General features: G+C 52.2%; 1 protein-coding gene across 3 annotated transcripts in view; it reads left to right on the top strand.

Moving 5' to 3' along the window:
* Positions 1–8722: 8722 nt before the first annotated feature.
* Positions 8723–17879, top strand: part of HID1 (HID1 domain containing) — a 28194-nt gene continuing 19037 nt past the window's right edge. Inside the window, exon 1 of one of the 3 annotated variants that reach the window (XM_030827376.1) lies at positions 8723–8728. Coding sequence is in view for 1 of the 3 variants with exons in the window: in XM_030827374.1 (XP_030683234.1) it covers positions 14481–14546 (66 nt within the window). In the remaining 2 variants the exon portion in view is untranslated. Of the gene's footprint in view, positions 8729–14154; positions 14273–14330; positions 14547–17879 lie in introns of those variants that run through there. The other 2 variants (XM_030827375.1, XM_030827374.1) reach the window with 2 other exon arrangements.

The following is a 17879-nucleotide window of genomic DNA, read 5'->3' as shown; positions in this document are numbered from 1 at the left end:
CCAGCCTGGGTGACAGAGCAAGACCCTGTTTAAAAAAAAAAAAAGACAAAAAATACCTACTGTTGGCAAGAACCTTGAGCAACTGGAACTCTCTCACCCTGCTGGAGGGAATACATAGGATGACAACCACTTTAGAAAACTGCCCGGGCGAGGTGGCTCATGCCTGTAATCCCAACACTTTGGGAGGCCAAAGCGGGTGGATCACTTGAGGTCAGGAGTTCAAGACCAGCCTGGGAAACATGGTGAAACCCCGTCTCTACTAAAAATACAAAATTAGCTGGGCATGATGGCACATGCCTGTAGTCCTAGCTACTCGGGAGGCTGAGGCAGGAGAATCGCTTGAACCTGGGGGGTGGAAGTTGCAGTGAGCTGAGATTGTGCCACTGCACCCAGCCTGGGTGATAGAGCAAGACTCCGTTTCGGAAAAAAAAAAAACTGGTTGATAATCATGAAAGCTGAATAACGTAAGCTGTTGTAGGTTGTGTTCCCAGGCAGCTGATCCTGAGATGGAGATTAGCATGCAGGAAGTTGATTAGGGATATCAATCATATTGGATTAGAGGGAAAAAAAAGAAAGGAAGTTGACTAGGGAGTGCTCTCATGATCAAAACCTGCAGGAAAGGAAGGGAAGCAGGGTTGGTGAGGGAGAAGCTGGGTTGGGATGCAACCTCTGCAAAAGCCTCCTCTGATCCCTGAAGAACTTTGAATCTGGGGTGACCCTTCAAAGCTCTTCCAAGTATCAGTGGGGGAGGGGGCCTTTATATCCCCCACCCTTACGTATCAACCAGTCATTGAATGATGCAGGTCGTTCCTAGGAGGCATGTGTAACGTTGGCCAGATGAGTTCTTTTCAGCTGAGACTAGTTTGCACAGAGGCCTGGCAGCTGGGACTGCCAGCCAGGGGTCCTCCCAGCAGCTAAGGGAATAGGTCCTTTTGTTCTGAAAGAGTTGGGGATGCATCACAGCAGCCACTATACATGCATACCCTATAACCCAGCAATTCTATTCCTATATATGTGCAACAGAAATATGTACATACCTTATCTCAAAGACATGTACAAGAATGTTCATAGCCACAGTATTCATAAGCGCCCACACTGGAAACAACACAAATGTCCATCAACAGTTGATGGGCCAGGCGCGGTGGCTCACGCCTGTAATCCCAGCGCTTTGAGAGGCCGAGGCGGGTGGATCACAAGGTCAGGAGATCGAGACCATCCTGGCTAACACGGTGAAACCCCGTCTCTACTAAAAATACAAAAAATTAGCTGGGCGAGGTGGTGGGCGCCTGTAATCCCAGCTACTCGGGAGGCTGAGGCAGGAGAATGGCGTGAACCCTGGGGGGCGGAGCCTGCAGTGAGCCGAGATCGCGCCACTGCACTCCAGCCTGGGCAACAGTGAGACTCTGTCTCAAAAAACAAACAAACAAACAAACAAACAAAAAAAACAGTTGACGAAGAATATGTGGCATGTTCATGTAATGGAATGTTATATAGTACAAATACAATGATCTACTGTCATGGGCTTGGGTTAAAAAAAAAAAAGTTGAGTGAAAGATGCCAGACACAAAGAGTAAATACCTGTATTTGTCTCTTCTTGCTTCTGTAACAAATGACCCCAAATTTAATGGCTTGAAACAACACAAATTTATGATTTTACAATTCTGTAGAAGTCTGCCAAGGATCACTGGCTAAAGTCAAAGCATTGGTAGAAGCTGTGTTCCTTCTGGAGGCTCCAGGGGAATATCTGTTTCCTTGTCTTTTGCACCTTCTAGAGGCCACCTATAGTCCTTGGCTCATGGCCTCTTTGCCCATCTTCAAAGTTAGCAACAGAAGGTGGAGTCCTTTTCACATCCCATCACTCTTACGTTTTACACCTCCCTCTTATAAAGGACTCTTCTGCTTAAACTGGGCACACTGAATAATCCAGGATAATCTCCCTGTCTCAATGTCCTTAACTAAATCACATCTGCAAAGTCTCTTATGTTGGGCAGAGATTCTGGGGGTTAGGATGTGGTTATCTTTGGTGGTTATGATTCTATCACAGCACTGCACGATTCCATTTTATATAAAGTTAATGGCTGGGTGTGGTGGCTCACTCCTGTAATCTCAGCACTTTGGGAGGCCGAGGCAGGTGGATCACGAGGTCAGGAGATCGAGACCAGCCCGGCTAACACGGTGAAACCCCGTCTCGACTAAAAAAATTAAAAAAAAAATTAGCCAGGTGTGGTGGCAGGCACCTGCAGTCCCAGCTACTCAGGAGGCTGAGGCAGGCGAATGGTGTGAACCCGGTAGGTGGAGCTTGCAGTGAGCTGAGATTGCGTCACTGCACTCCAGCCTGGGCGACAGAGCGAGACTCCATCTCAAAAAAAAAAAAAAGTTCATGTGTCTGGAATCCCAGCTACTCGGAAGGGTGAGGCAAGAGGATCACTAGAGGTCAGGAGTTCGAGACCAGCCTGAGCATCACAGCCAACTTCTGTCTCTATAAAATATAAATAATAATAAAGTTAAAAACTGGCAAAATGAATCAAGATAGCGTTTGGCTTTGGGAAGGCATGTGGAGAATTCTAAGCTGCTGGGAATCTTTTTCTAAACTTTTTTAAACTTATTTTTGAGATGGGGTCCCAGGCTGGGTGCAGTGTCATAATCATAGCTCACTGTAACCTCAAAGTCTTGGGCTTTAGCCTCTTAAATGGCTGGGACTGCAGGCTTGTGCCACCACACCTAGCTGATTTTTTTTTTCTACAATTGTGGCGAAATACACATAAGATTTACCATTTAACGTTTTTGAGTGTACAGTTTAGTGGTATTCAATACATTTATAACGTACAACTATCACCACCATCCATCTCCATAGCTATTTTCATCTTGTAAAACTGAAACTCTCTACCATTAAACACTAACTCCCATTCGGGAGAATTCTATCTCCTGATCTGGGTGCTGGTTACACAGGTGTGTTCACTTTGTGAAAATTCACCCACCTGTACACTTAAGATGTGTGCATTATTCTGAAGATACATTATACTTTGATAAAATAGTTTACTTACTAAAGAAGAAGAAGCCAGGCACAGTGGCTCACGCCTGTAATCCCAGCACTTTGGGAGACCGAGGCGGGCGGATCACTTGAGCTCAGGAGTTCTAGACCAGCCTGGCCAACACAGTGAAACCCCATCTCTACCAAAAATACAAAAATTAGATGGGCGTGGTGGTGCACGCCTGTAATCCCAGCTACTCAGGAGGCTGAGGCAGGAGCATCATTTGAACCTGGGAGGCAGAGGTTGCAGTGAGCTGAGATGGCCCCACTGCACTCCAGCCTGGGCAACAGAGTGAGACTCTGTCTCAAAAATAACATAACATAACATAACATAACAAACATAACATAACATAACATATAAAATAAATAAAATAAAATAAAATAATTAGAAGAAAAACTCCCTATGGCTGGCCTAAACTCTTCCATGAGGAGGAAAATCAGGTCTGCCTTCAAGGAGGAAATTCTTCAGCCTCCATGAGCTACAGCTCAACAAGCCCCGGATCCATTTCAAGCCTTTTCCTGTGATGTAGTCAAGCAGGGTGGAAAGCCCACCCAGGGGTGGCAAGTACAGACTACCTGACCTGACCTTGGTAACCCAGGACTTGGCACCTCACCTGAGTGTCAGGAAACCTATTTCGTGGTATTCCTTGCCGCGGGCATCAAAACATGGCGCTGATGGCAAAGAACCCCCGGTGGGCTCGATGCCCCTCAAGCCTTGGGCACTGTGAAGCCCTGGAGTCTTGTGACCCTGGCGGCCGAGAGCACTTCCCTGCGTGCACCCCAGGCTCCCAGAGCTCCCTAGCACCTCCAGCCCAGGTCCTGGATGAGGGAACGGGGCACAGGCAGGGGACCCCGGGAGCTCCCGGCCACCGCGCGAAGATGGCCAGGCCCTCCCAGCGAGCGCCGCTTAGGCGCGGGGCGGGGCTGGGAACGCCGATGCGACAGCCGATGGCACCATCGCTGCTGCTCACCCCCAGCCTGCATCCCCCACCTCCGCGCGCAGCCCGGCTCGGCCCAGCCCACAGGAAGTGACGGCTCGCGGGCTGCGCGGGCGGCAGAGGGACCGCACCGCCCCCAACCGCACAGCGGCGTTGCGGGAGGCGAAGGGCGTCGACCGACCTCACGCGCTGCGCGTCTCGGGTTGAGGTTAAAGGATCGGGCGACACCTGCAAACCTTCCTCGAGTCCCCACACCCCTGCAAGCGGCGCCTCCCTCCCTGTCCCCGGACACGTTCGCTCCAGCGCTGGGCGCACACTGTACTGAATGATCTCGCCCCATCTGTCCCCTCCGCCAGTCTGAGGTCAGCGCCTGGCGGGGTAAGGCGCTCAGGACACTGGAGTGAGTGAGGTCATCTGCTGCCCATCCCCCTCTCCCCCAGCACCGCCTGAGTTTGTTCCAGACAATCGTGTGCTCTGAAGGATACATTATTTCAGATTCTCATGGTTCTTGTGGTCCAGAAGTGCCTCCATATGTCTACCTCAAATCTCTGCAGTGTGAACCCTCCAGGCCTGTCATCAGTGGGGTGACCTTTAGGAGACTTGTGCTGATGATATCCAACCTTACTCCTCTGATACCTCCTGGGCTGGTTGGGAGGGTACGACGAGTTCATGCGCGCCCAGGCCTTAGATCAGCGCTGGGGTCTGCCGAGCACTAGTCAGTGACTATTAGGGCCTTATGATCGGTTTTCACCTGGAGGAACTATTCCTTGCCCCTCACTACCCCGTCTCTGGCAGGGCTCCTAAGGCAGGCTGGGGATGCCAGTGCAGGGACTTTACCTTTCTGGCTGGGGAGGCAGGTGGAGCCTGCAGTCAAGGCTCAGCCTTGGGAGAAGAGACCTGGGGAGGAGCCCCAGGGGCATTTGCCCACTGAGGGCTGCCTGGGCTCCCGCGCCTCTAGCACAGCCGCGTCACAGCATGGAGGCCCTCTGCGTGGGACCCTTCTGCTTCCCGGCAGACTGAGAACTCCTTGAGGTCAGGGACTCTGGCTGGCACATGGCAGGTCTCCCAGTGAATGAAGAAATGTTCTAAGCCATTTTTCTTGGCCTTCCTTCTTCGTCCTTCTTCCCAATGACCCCCTAACTCCACAATTCACAGCGTTCCTTATCCCTTTGCCCCAGGTCAGATCCACCTGCCCTGCCTGAAAAACTCCTAAAACTATTCAAAGATGAATCTGCCAGGCGCGGTGGCTCACGCCTGTATTCCTAGCACTTGGAGAGGCCTAGGAAGGTGGATCACGAGGTCAGGAGTTCCAGATCAGCCGGGCGACATGGTGAAATCCCGTCTCTACTAAAAATACAAAAATTGGCTGGGCATGGTGGTGAGAGCTTGTAATCCCACCTACCTGGGAGGTTGAGGCAGGAGAATCGCTTTAACCCGGGAAGCGGAGGTTGCAGTGAGCCGAGATTGTGCCATTGCACTCCAGCCTGGGCGACAGACTCCATCTCAAAAAAAAAAAAAAAAAAATCTGAGAAACAGTTGGCCAAAATGTGTCATTCCTGTTTACTAAAGTGGGCGATCAAGGGCTCCTCCTCCTGTAATCACCCAAGCTGGAAGCCCAGGAGTTACTGTCATTCATTTATCCAATAAATATTTATGATGTGTTAGACATGGTGCTGAGTGCTGAGGATACAGAGAACAAGATGTAATCAGTCCTTGCTCACAGGAAGCTTGAATTTCAGAAGAAGAGACAGACATCAAACAATTAAAAAGACAAAAATAGGCTGGGCGCGATGGCCCATGCCTGTAATTCCAGCATTTTGGGAGGCCGAGGCAGGCAGATCACGAGGTCAGGAGATCCAGACCATCCAGGCTAACAGGATGAAATCCTGTCTCTACTAAAAATACAAAAAAAATTAGCCGGGCGTGGTGGTGGGTGCCTGTAGTCCCAGCTACTCGGGAGGCTGAGGCAGGAGAATGGTGTGAACCCAGGAGGCGGAGGTTGCAGTGAGCCGAGATGGCACCACTGGACTCCAGCCTGGGTAACAGAGCAAGACTCCGTCTCAAAAAAAAAAAAAAAAAAAAAAGCAAAAATATTTACAATAGTGTTAAGAACACGGGGGACTGAAGTAACAATGGTGGAGCTGGGAAATCTCTCAGGGAAAGAGACTTTTTTTTTTTTTTTTTTTTTTTTTTTTGAGGCAGAGTCTCACTCCGTCACCAAGGCTGGAGTGCAGTGGCACGATCTTGGCTCACTGCAACCTCCGCATCCCAGGTTCAAGTGATTCTCCTGCCTCAGCCTTCCAAGTAGCTGCATGATCTCGCCCCAACCCGAGTAGCTGGGATTACAGGCACCTGCCACCGCGACCAGCTAATTTTTGTATTTTTAGTTGAGATGGGTTTCGCCATCTTGGCCAGGCTGGTCTTGAACTCCTGACCTTGTGATCCAACCCCCACCCCCCTCGGGCTCCCAAAGTGCTGGGATTACAGGCATGAGCCACCGCGCCCGGCCTTTTATTTTTTATAGAAACGGAGTCTTGTTATGTTGCCCAGGCTGGTCTTGAATTCCTGGGCTCAAGCGATCCTCTGGCCTTGGCCTTCCAAAGTGCTGGGATCACAGGTGTGAGCTACTGTGTCCCCCTCCTATTTTCATATGCATCTTTTGGGTGTTCCCTCACAGAGCCCAGTGTCCTTGCTGAGAGAGGCCTAAGCCACATGGAGAGGTCAGGCGTTGGTGTGTCTGTCTTCAGCCCCAGCTGAACCCAGCCTTTGGGTCCTGCCAACTCAGGCATCAGATGTATGAGTAAAGCCACCTGGTGATTTCAGCCCCCAGCTGTTCCAAGTTAACCCCAGCACCAGCCATTCTGGTGTTTGCAGCTGAGACCGCAGACATTGTGAAACACAGACCAGCCACTGCAGCTGAGTCCTGTCTGAATTCCTGACCCATGGAATTTGTGAACATAATAAAATGGTTATAGTTTTACACCAAGTTTGGTGGAAAGGTTGTTATGCAGCAATGGTACCTAGAACACATACGAGATAGAAAATCAAGTTCCAAGAGTCCACCTCGTCAATACCATCTGCCTGCTTCCTCTCCATCCACCTGTGACTGCTTTGGTTCAGCCCTCATCAGCTCTCACCTCCCAGCTGGATTCCCCATGTTCAGGTCATTTCTCTCTCCTGCTGCAGCCAGGATGGCTTCATTAAGATCTAATGATATCTCATGACATCGCTCCCCTGCTTCTCAGGCTCTTTGTTGTTCATGGAATAAGATTAATGCCTCTTATCAGGATGTATGCAGCCCTCTATGGTCTGCTCCTGGTCCACTTCAAGCGTATCTCCTGTCTCTCTACATTTCACTCAAATCAGGTGTCTGTCTTCTTCCCTCCCTCCCTCCTGTCTCTTTTTTTGATTTTAAAAAATATTATAATAGGCCAGGCGCGGTGGCTCACGCCTGTAATCCCAGCACTTTGGGAGGCCGAGGTGGGCGGATCACGAGGTCAGGAGATCGAGACCATCCTGGCTAACATGGTGAAACCCCATTTCTACTAAACAAAATACAAAAAACTAGCTGGGTGTGGTGGCGGGCGCCTGTAGTCCCAGCTACTGAGGAGGCTGAGGCAGGAGAATGGCGTGAACCCAGGAGGCGGAGATGGCAGTGAGCTGGGACAGCGCCACTGCACTCCAGCATGGGCGACAGAGAGAGACTCTGTCTCAAAATAAAAAAAAAATAAATAAATAAAATAAAAATATTATAATAGAGACAGGGTCTCACTATGTTGCCCTGGCTGGTCTCAAAGTCCCGGCCTCAAGCAATCCTCTCATCTCAGCCTCCCAAAGTTCTGGGATTACAGGCATGAGCCACTATACCTGGTCTTATTTATTTATGTATTTATTTAGAGACAAGGTCTCACTCCGTGGTCCAGGCTAGAGCATAGTGGCGTGATCATGGATCCCCACAGCCTTGAACACCTGGACTCAAACCATCCCCGACCTCAAACCATCCCCGACCTCAGTCTCCTGAGTAGCTGGGCCTACAGGTGCATGCCACCTTGCCCGGTTAATTATTTTATTTTAATTTTCGTAGAGACAAGGTCTCACTATGTTGCCCAGGCTGGCCTTGAATTCCTGGGCTCAAATGATCTTCTCACCGCAGCCTCTGAGCAGCTGGGATTATAGGTGCGTGCCACCATGCCCGGCTCAACCAGGTGTTTCTGTTCTCTGGATGAGCCAGGCTCTCTTCACTTCTGGGCCTTCTTTCTGCTTGCTCCCTCTAATAACCAGATTCTGGAAATTTGTTTTCTTTCTTTTTTTTTTTTTTTAGACAGAGTCTTGTTCTGTCACCCAGGCTGGATTGCAGTGGCATGATCTCATCTCACTGCAACATCCTCCTCCTGGGTTCAAGTGATTCTCCTGCTTCAGCCTCCCAAGTAGCATAGACTGCAGGCACATGCCTCCATGCCCAGCTAATTTTTTTTTCTGTATTTTTAGTAGAGATAGGGTTTCACCATGTTGGCAAGGTTGGTCTCGAACTCCTGACCTCCAGTGATTCGGCAGCCTCAGCCTCCCAAAGTCCTGGGATTACAGGTGTGAGCCACTGCGCCTGGCCTGGAAATTTTTTCTTTACCCTTCAGACCTCTTTCCATCTTTTGCAGTCTGCTCCATGCCCCAGCAGGCTGAGCTTCTGTGGGGTCCCTTGCTGTCTTGTTTTCTGTGGGTTTATCTGATGGGAAGCGCCAGCAGGAATTTTGAGGGCAGTGGAGTAAAGGTGGGGTATTCCACAGCTCCGTCCCTTCCAGACCCTGGGAGGCCTCATCTCCTGCTGGGCCTCTTCTGCAGCAGCCTTTCTCCAGGTTCTGACAACCATTCCATCCCTGACCCCGTCCAGGCAACGTTCTCCACTGCTTCCAGCCCCAGAGTGCTCCATGGACCTTTTTGTCATCCCTTCTTTTTGTAAATTGCCCCTTGATAAACTCTCTTTGGTTACCCTGTATGAATGTTCCATTGTTCCGTGTGTTTCTGTTGAGACCTTGGCTGATACCCTCTGTCATCCTCCAGCCTCAGCCTGGCTTCCTCAACTCTGTCGAGTCTTTCCTTCTCTGTTTCCACCAGGGCCCTGGACAGACTTCCTCTCTCGACCCCGTGAGTCTCTATGGCCTGTATTGTTGCCCTCAGTGTCTCCCTCTCTCCACAGTAGAAACTTGCCTTTGTAGCTGAGGCACTAGCCCCTTGAATGGTACCTGCTACTAGCAGATGCTCAGTAATTTTTTTTTTTTTTTTTTTTGAGATGGAGTTTCGCTCTTGTTGCCCAGGCTGGAGTGCAATGGCGTGATCTTGGATCGCTGCAACCTCCACCTCCTGAGTTCAAGCGATTCTCCTGCCTCAGCCTCCCAAGTAGCTAGGATTACAGGTGCCCACCACCACGCCCAGCTAAATTTCTGTATTTTTAGTAGAGACAGGGTTTCACCATGTTGGCCCGGCCTGTCTCAAACTCAGGACCTCAGGTGATCCACCTGCCTCAGCCTCCCAAAGTGCTGGGATTACAGGTGTGAGCCACTGCACCTGGCCTCAATAAATGTTTGTTGGATGACTGACGGTTGAACTCAGAAAAAGGGTGCCAGGGAGGGCCATGACAGCCACAGACCTGTGAGTCTTCCTTTTATGGTGGACATAAAGGAGAACAGGACATTGTTTCTATATGGAGACGTCACAGCGAAGAACCTACCAGGGAACCCTCAAATTGATCAGGGATACGTGGCTCACGCCTGTAATCCCAGCACTTTGGGAGGCCCAGGTGGGCGGATCACGAGGTCAGGAGATCAAGACCATCCTGGCTAACACGGTGAAACCCCGTCTCTACTAAAAATACAAAAAATTAGCCGGGCATGGTGGCGGGCACCTGTAGTCCCAGCTACTCGGGAGGCTGAGGCAGGAGAATGGCGTGAACCTGGGAGGTGGAGCTTGCAGTGAGCAGAGATTGCGCCACTGCACTCCAGCCTGGGCGACAGAGCAAGACTCCGTCCCCCAAAAAAAAAATTTTTTTAAACTGTTTTATTTAGTAAGTATATGTATATGTGTGTGTGTGTGTGTGTGTTTTTTCTTTTTTTTTTTTTGAGACGGAGTCTCACTCTGTCCCCCAGGCTGGAGTGCAATGGCACGATCTTGGCTCACTGCAAGCTCTGCCTCCCGGGTTCACGCCATTCTCCTGCCTCAGCCTCCCGCATAGCTGGGACTACAGGCACCCACCACCACGCCCAGCTATTTTATTTTTTAGTAGAGACGGGGTTTCACCCTGTTAGCCAGGATGGTCTTGATCTCCTGACCTCGTGATCTGCCCACCTTGGCTTCCCAAAGTGCTGGGATTACAGGCGTGAGCCGCTGTGCCCGGCCGAGAATATTTTTTCTTTATACATCCAGACTTATTTCTCAAAATGTTTACTATAAAAGTTTTCACACACACACAAAAGTAGACACAATGGTGGAACGAATTGTTTTTCTTTGCTGCAGTAGATTTAAAAGCAAATGCCCAATCACTACAGGCATCAATACGCATCACTGGAAAACAATTGACAGCATTTTATTTTATTTTATTTTTTATTTTTTTTGAGACAGAGTCTCACTCTGTCACCCAGGCTGGAGTGCAGTGGCACCATCTCGGCTCACTGCAAGCTCCACCTCCCGTGTTCACGCCATTCTCCTGCCTCAGCCTCCCAAGTAGCTGGGACTACAGGCGCCCGCCACTGCGCCCGGCTAATTTTTTTGTATTTTTAGTAGAGACGGAGTTTCACCGTGGTCTCGATCTCCTGACCTCGTGATCCGCCCGCCTCGGCCTCCCAAAGTGCTGGGATTATAGGCGTGAGCCACCGCGCCCGGCGACAGCATTTTAAAAACATGATTACTGGTGGAACTAGGGAGGATGTTAAGCTTAATTTAGAGAATGTAAACAATGGTCAGGGATGAATGGGTATTTTTCCACTTAGGTATGTTAGTGGTCAAGTTCCTCAGGACAATGTTATGTTTTTTTCCATGCCATGGTGGGGTGAATGCACAGAGACCTTGTAAGATTTCCTGGCATTAAGATGATCTAAGGGATGGGTGTGGTGGCTTACGCCTATAATCCCAGCACTTTGGGAGGCTGACGGGGGTGGATCAGAAGGTCAGGAGATGAGACCATCCTGGCTAACACGGTGAAACTCCATCTCTACTAAAAATACAAAAAAATTAGCCGGGCATGGTGGCATGTACCTGTAGTCCCAACCACTTGGGAGGCCGAGACAGGAGAATTGCTTGAACCTGGGTGGTGGAGGTTGCAGTGAGCCAAGATCGCACCATTGCACTCCAGCCTGGGTGACAGAGTGAGACTTCGTCTCAAAAAAAAAAAAAAAAAAAAAAAGAAAAAAAGATGATCTATGGAGGAGAATGCCCACCTGAGTGGGGGAAGAACCCCTGAGGCTAGATTTGATTGAGGGTGGACTCAATTAAATCCAGTAATATTCCCATGTCACTTGGAGTTCCTGGTTGCAAACCACAGAAATGGCTCTGAGTGATGGGCAAGACCAAAGGGGTCAAAATTTCACCTGGAGTGGCTGGTTAGCAAGGGTTCTCAATTCTTTTCTTCTCCTTCTCCTCCTCCTCCTCCTTCTTCATACCTTCACTTGCCTTTATTATTTTTTCTTCCTTTTAAAGGCTGAGCATGGTGGCTCCTGCCTGTAATCCCAACACTTTGGGAGGCCCAGGCGGGAGGGTCGCTTGAGCTCAGGAGTTTGAGACCAGCCTGGGCCACATGGCAAAACCCCATCTGTATAAAAAATACAAAATTAGCCTGGCATCATGGTGTGCACCTGTAGTGCCAGCTACTTGGGAGGCTGAGGTGGGAGGATTGCTTGAGCCTGGGAGGTAGAGGGTGCAGTGAGCTGTGATCATGCCACTGCACAGTCTGGGTGACAGAGGGGGACCCTGTCTCAAAAAAATAAAAATAAATAAAGAAATAAAGAAACTGTTAGCATGTTGCCAGTTTTTGAAAGTCATTGTGCTAGCTATGTAGTGTTATCTTACTGTGGTTTCAATTTGTACTTCCCTAATGATTATGATTGAGAGTTTTTAATGTCACTCTGGCCTGGAATGCGGTTGAGTGATTTGTAGAATAGACTGGATTTTTTTTTAATGCCAAATAAAGGAACTATTCATTCATTATCTTGGAATGATTAGAAAAGCCATGAAACCTGCCAAGGATTTTGCCCAGGGCGGGGAAAACCCACCTCTGGAGAAAGGCTAGAGCTACCCTATGATTGCTCTATGGAGTTTGTTTGTTCAGTGAAATGGCGACACCCTTCGCACTCCTCTTTCCCTCCACACCCGCTCCACCCTGCCACACTTTTGCTCCCAGATGGCGCGCCCCTCATTTTTCACTTGTAGAATTCCTCTTTAAGTGAATGTCACATCCTTTTGAAGCATCTAGGGGCCAGGCATGGTGGCTTACATCGGTAATCCCAGCACTTTGGGAGGCTGAGGTGGGAGGATCCCTTGAGGCCGGGAGTTGGGGATTAGCTTGGGCAATGTAGCAAGATCCTGTCTATACAAAAAATGAAAAAAAGGATTAGCTGGGCATGGTGGTGTGCACCTGTAGTCCTAACTACTCAGCAGGCTGAAGCAGGAGGATTGCCTGAGCCCCAGCATTCGAGGCTGCAATGAGCTATGATTGCACCCCTGCACTCCAGCCTGGGCAGCAGAGTGAAACCTCGTCTGTAAAATGAATGCATGAATGAATAAATAAATAAATAAATAAATAAATAAATAAATAAATAATAGGGCTGGGCATGGTGGCTCACACCTGTGATCCCAGCACTTTGGGAGGCCGAGGCAGGCAGATCATTTGAGGTCAGGAGTTCAAGACCAGCCTGGACAACATGGTGAAACCCTGTCTCTAATAAAAATACAAAAAAATTAGCCGGGGGTGGTGGCGGGCCCCTGTAGTCCCTGCTACTCGAGAGGCTGAGGCAAGAGAATTGCTTGAACCCAGGAGGTGGAGGTTGCAGTGAGCTGAGATTGTGCCACTGCACTCCAGCCTGGGCGGGCGACAGAGCGAAACCCCATCTCAAAAAATAAAAAATAAAAAAGCATCCAAGATTTCCAGAAGCTTCCAGACATAGCTTGCAAAATGATGTTGTGGAAAAAGCGCAGCCTCATTTGGATGAGCTCCTTACTACCTGTGTGGCTTTGGGCAAGTAAATGCTTTAAGCCTCATTTTCCCCAAGTGTAAAATGGGGATAAAATAATATCTCAGAGGTAGCTATTAGAGATATCGTCATCGTCGTTTTGTTTTGTTTTTTTCCCCCGAGATGGAGTCTTGCTCTGTCGCCCAGGCTGGAGTGCAGTGGCGCGATCTCGGCTCACTGCAACCTTTGCCTCCCAGGTTTAAGCAATTCTTCTACTTCAGCCTCCAGAGTAGCTGGGATTACAGGCGTACGCCACTACGCCCAGCTAATTTTTGTATTTTTAGTAGAAACGGGGCTTCACCATGTTGGCCAGGCTGGTCTCGAACTCCTGACCTCGTGATCTGCCTGCCTCGGCCTCCCAAAGTGCTGGGATTACAGGCGTTAGCCACCGCACCCGACCTTGTTTTGATGATTAATCTGCCTCTATTACAGCCTTACTTGGCTGTACCCTGGCCACTTCTTTCCTTATCCCTCTCCTTAGCTGCTCGCCCATAAAGAGCAGACTGTACGACTTATGTCCGCTGCGCCCCGTCCCTGACACAGAGTTGGCAAATACCAGACCCTCAGCACATTTGTTGAAATGGATGAATCTCAAAGGATTCTCTGGGAATCTGGTGGCTAGAGAGGGGTCGGGACCGCGAGGGACTCTCGCTCTCATCAAGGCGAGGAGCTGCTTTCTTCGAGTAGGGAAACTGAGTCAGCGCCTCTCTCGCTCATAACCGAGGGCCTGCGGGACTGTCTGAACACGTGGGTTTGACAGGTCAGAAAAAGGGGAACCAAGAGAGTGGATGCTCAGAAAACGTGAATGGGAAAAACAGACTGAGAAGGAGAAAAGTGGGATGGAGAGGGCCAGCTGAGACGTGGGCCCGGGGCAGGAGCAGGGATGAAGGGTGAGGACCGGGGCGGGGGACGAGCTGCGAGGAGGGTTTTGGGCCCTGGGGACTGCGTGGCAGCAGCGGAGGCGGGTACAATGCTCCGACGTAGAAGGAAGAGCGCCGAGGCTCCGGGTGGGAGCTGAGGAGGCACCCGGCGTGAGGCGGCGCTGGGCTGGAACCGTGGACTCCGCGGGTCTTCGGCGGCGGGCGCGGCAGGTGCAGGGGGCGGAGCCACGCGGGGGCGGGGCCGTTCGGGGCGGTGCCGCGAGGGGCGGGGCCGACGCGGGCCAGGGGCGGGGCGCGCCGCTTGTCTCCTGCGAGGGCCGCGGGGGCCGCGGAGCTGGAGCCGGAGCTGAAGCCGGAGCCGAAGCCGGAGCCGGGCTGGAGTCTGGGCGGGGGCCGGGCCGGAGCGGGCTCCAGAGACATGGGGTCGACCGACTCCAAGCTGAACTTCCGGAAGGCGGTGATCCAGCTCACCACCAAGACGCAGGTGCGCCACAGGGTCCCCGGCCTCCCCATCCACCTGCGGGGCTGGGGGCTGGGCAGGGCCGGGGGTACGCGAACTTGGCTCGCCGGGAGATGGGGGGACGGGCGGGTCCCGAGCGTGACGCCAAGGCCAGCGCCGGAACGGGACCCCGCGGCCTGTACCTCGAAGCTCCATCCCCTGGCCCTAGTCTCCCACCCTCAGCCTCCTCTCCTGAGAACACCCCTCTCCCCGAAGCCGCTGCTGCCACCTTAGGCTGACGTGTGCCTACTCCCCGAACCGGCGACACAGCTGTCCGCCCCCTGTCCCGCCCCGCGGCGACCCCAGCCTCGCATCCCCAGCCTCCCGCCGCCCCCACCCACCCATCCACCGTCCGCTCCCCTCCCTGCCCCTCGTTGCCCGCGGGTCCCGGACGCACAGTCCTGGTTGACTCAATGCAAACAAAGCCTGGCTGGCGTCCGCCGGGGTAGGAGAAACAGCTGGTGTGCGCGGCAGCGGCCTCGCTGGGCCCTGGTTGATGCCCGTGGGCAGGGAAGGCCCAGGTCTTCCTGGGAACAGGCAAAGAGTGGCGGGCAGAGAGGCAGCCTGGCGAGGGGCCCTGTCCCCAGGCCTACTGAGCACAGCCTCCCAGCTGGGGACCTCTCCAGGGGCCTTTCCTTGAGGCCCTGCGAGGGAAAGGCTGTTAGCCTGTGTGCTCTGTTCTCTGGCTTAGGGATGGGGACCCGCAGGATGGCCCTCAGTCAGCTGGTGAGGGGCCTAGGGACCCTCCAGCCTAGTCCATGCTCATAACTCTCCCGTGAGTCCACAAGTGGCCCAATGGCCACCTCCTTATACCACCTGGCCCCAGCAAGACTGCTTCTCTGCCCACCCCTTCTCTCCTGGCGTTTTGAACCAGGCCACTGTGGCCACAGAGATGCTCAGCCTTGACTCCGCAGGTCCCCCATTTTCAGGGGACTCAGGACCTGCTGCCATCTGGGAACTTCCTCTTTCCTGGCCCCTCACCTCCTGCTCTCCAGGGCTCTCTCTTGCTGCTGGAGGTTAGAGTGGGATGGAGGAAGCCAGCTCCCACAGCCAGCTGGTCACAGCTCCAGGGGCCAGACCTTGCTCCCTCACCCCTTTCCCAACTCTGGAAGGGTCAAGTGCGCAGCAAATGCCCAGGGCCTCTGGATAGTCCAACCTCGGCTGAAAGGTTCTTGATAGAAACCAGACCGCACTTCTCTCCACTCCCCACGGCCCCTGGGTCGTTCTGGAGGTTGGCTTTTTTAGGATGGGGTTTTCGTTCTGTGGGTGGCAGGGAAGGTGGCAAGTGGGCTAGCCCCTCAGTGTAGGGCTGCAGGGAGAGGAGCGGGGAGGCAGGGAGGAAGGGAGGCTCCCGTGTTTACCTGCCTGGGGAAGAAACACCTTGTTGGAGGATTGCGCTGTGGGCTCGGCAGCTGGGGTACTTTGCCAGGCCAGTGGGGCCAGCTCGGCAGGGTACCAAAGGCTCTGGAGTGGCCTAGATTCCTACCTGCTCAGGCCTTTTCCCCAAAATACTGTGTCCCTCTGTCTTTCCCTGGCTACAGCCCTATGATGGGCCACTTGAGATGGTGCTGTTCTGTTTCCCAGCTGAGGACACTGAGTAGGCTTGGAATAGAACCTGGATAGGCTGCAGATCAGACCAGCCTTCCGGAGAGCACTGAGTCCTGTAGGCGGGCAGGGGCCTGGGCTGCCCGGGGGGAGATGCCCTCAGTGGCTGAAGCCTTGGACTGTGTGTAACTGACCTGACTTGGGTAGCTTGGGTGTGAGGATCAGAACCCAGATGATCATCACTGATCTTACCACTTGGAGTCCCCAAGGAGATTCAGGCCAGTTGTCCATAGGATGATATGTGGTTCCAGGCTCTTACAGGGTGTGGCTTGGGCAGTAGACAGGCAGAACTAGCACCTTTTCCTGTGGCCTGGGCCTGTGTCCCTGCTGCTCCACCTTCCTCGCCTTCCTGCCGTGCATCCTGTTTTCTTCCTGCCCCACGGTCCAGTCCTGGGTCGGGCCTGACCCTGGTCCTGAGAGCCAGCCACTTTGGCTGTTTCCTGGCCCTTCCTCATAGTAGGTGGGGCTCTGGAGGGAGACATTCCCAGACCTGGAACCCTCTCCCAGATCCTGCCTGTTTGGAATTCTCTGCTGCAGGCCAGATGAACCTGGTGGGTGCATGTTTACATGTGTATACATGTATGTGCATGGGAATGCATGGTGACACAGTCCTCCAGAGCAGGCTTAGCAGGCTCGAGTACCAGGGGACCTTCCCCTTGCACACCCTGAGAGTCAAAAGATACAACTGCTCCCCCAGGTCTGAGTGGGGGTCTGGTCTGACTGAGCAGGGCCCTGGAAAAGCTGGGTTAAGAATATCTGATTTTGGGCCGGGTGTGGTGTCTCATGCCTGTAATCCCAGCACTTTGGGAGGCTGAGGTGGGCGGATCACCTGAGGTTGGGAGTTTGAGACCAGCCTGACCAACATGGGGAAACCCCATCTCTACTAAAAATACAAAAATTAGCCGGGCGTGGTGGCACATGCCTGTATTCCCAGCTACTCGGGAGGCTGAGCCAGGAGAATCGCTTGACCCCAGGAGGCGGAGGTTGCGGTGAGCTGAGATCATGCCTCTAGCTTGGGCAACAAGAGCGAAACTCTGCCTCAAAAAAAAAAAAAAAAAAAAAAAAAAATCTGATTTTGGCCAGGCGTGGTGGCTCATGGCTGTAATCCCAGCACTTTGGGAGGTGGAGGCAGAAGGATTGCTTGAGCCCAGGAGTTTGAGACCAGCCTGGGCAACACAGCAAGACCCTATCTCTAAAAAATAAAAAAATAAAAATAAATTAGCTGGGCTGGGTGGGGTGCCCCTGTCGTACCAGCAACTCGGAGGCTGAGATGGGAGGATTGCTTGAGCCCAGGAGTTCGAGGTTACAGTGAGCTATGATTGTGCCACTGCACTCCAGTCTGGGCAACGGAGCAAGACCCTGACTCAAAAACAAACAAGAGAAAAAGAATAAGGAGAGAAGAATACCTGGTTTTTCACAGGATAGCTCAGTTTCTGTGACCCTAGCAGCAGGGGCCTGCCTACCTCCAGAAAAAACACTTCCTTCAAAGATCAGATATTGGCCGGGTGCGGTGGCTCATGCCTGTAATCCCAGCACTTTGGGAGGCTGAGGCGGGCGGATCACAAGGTCAGGAGATCGAGACCATCCCGGCTAACACGGTGAAACCCCGTCTCTACTAAAAAATACGAAAAAATTAGCCGGGCCTGGTGGCGGGCACCTGTAATCCCAGCTACTGAGGAGGCTGAGGCAGGAGAATGGCGTGAACCCGGAGGC

Source organism: Nomascus leucogenys, chromosome 14 (assembly GCF_006542625.1).
Source record: "Nomascus leucogenys isolate Asia chromosome 14, Asia_NLE_v1, whole genome shotgun sequence".
Lineage (NCBI taxonomy): Eukaryota > Metazoa > Chordata > Mammalia > Primates > Hylobatidae > Nomascus > Nomascus leucogenys.
The sequence above is the reverse complement of the archived record's forward strand: the minus strand, read 5'-3'. Positions and strand labels throughout refer to the sequence as shown.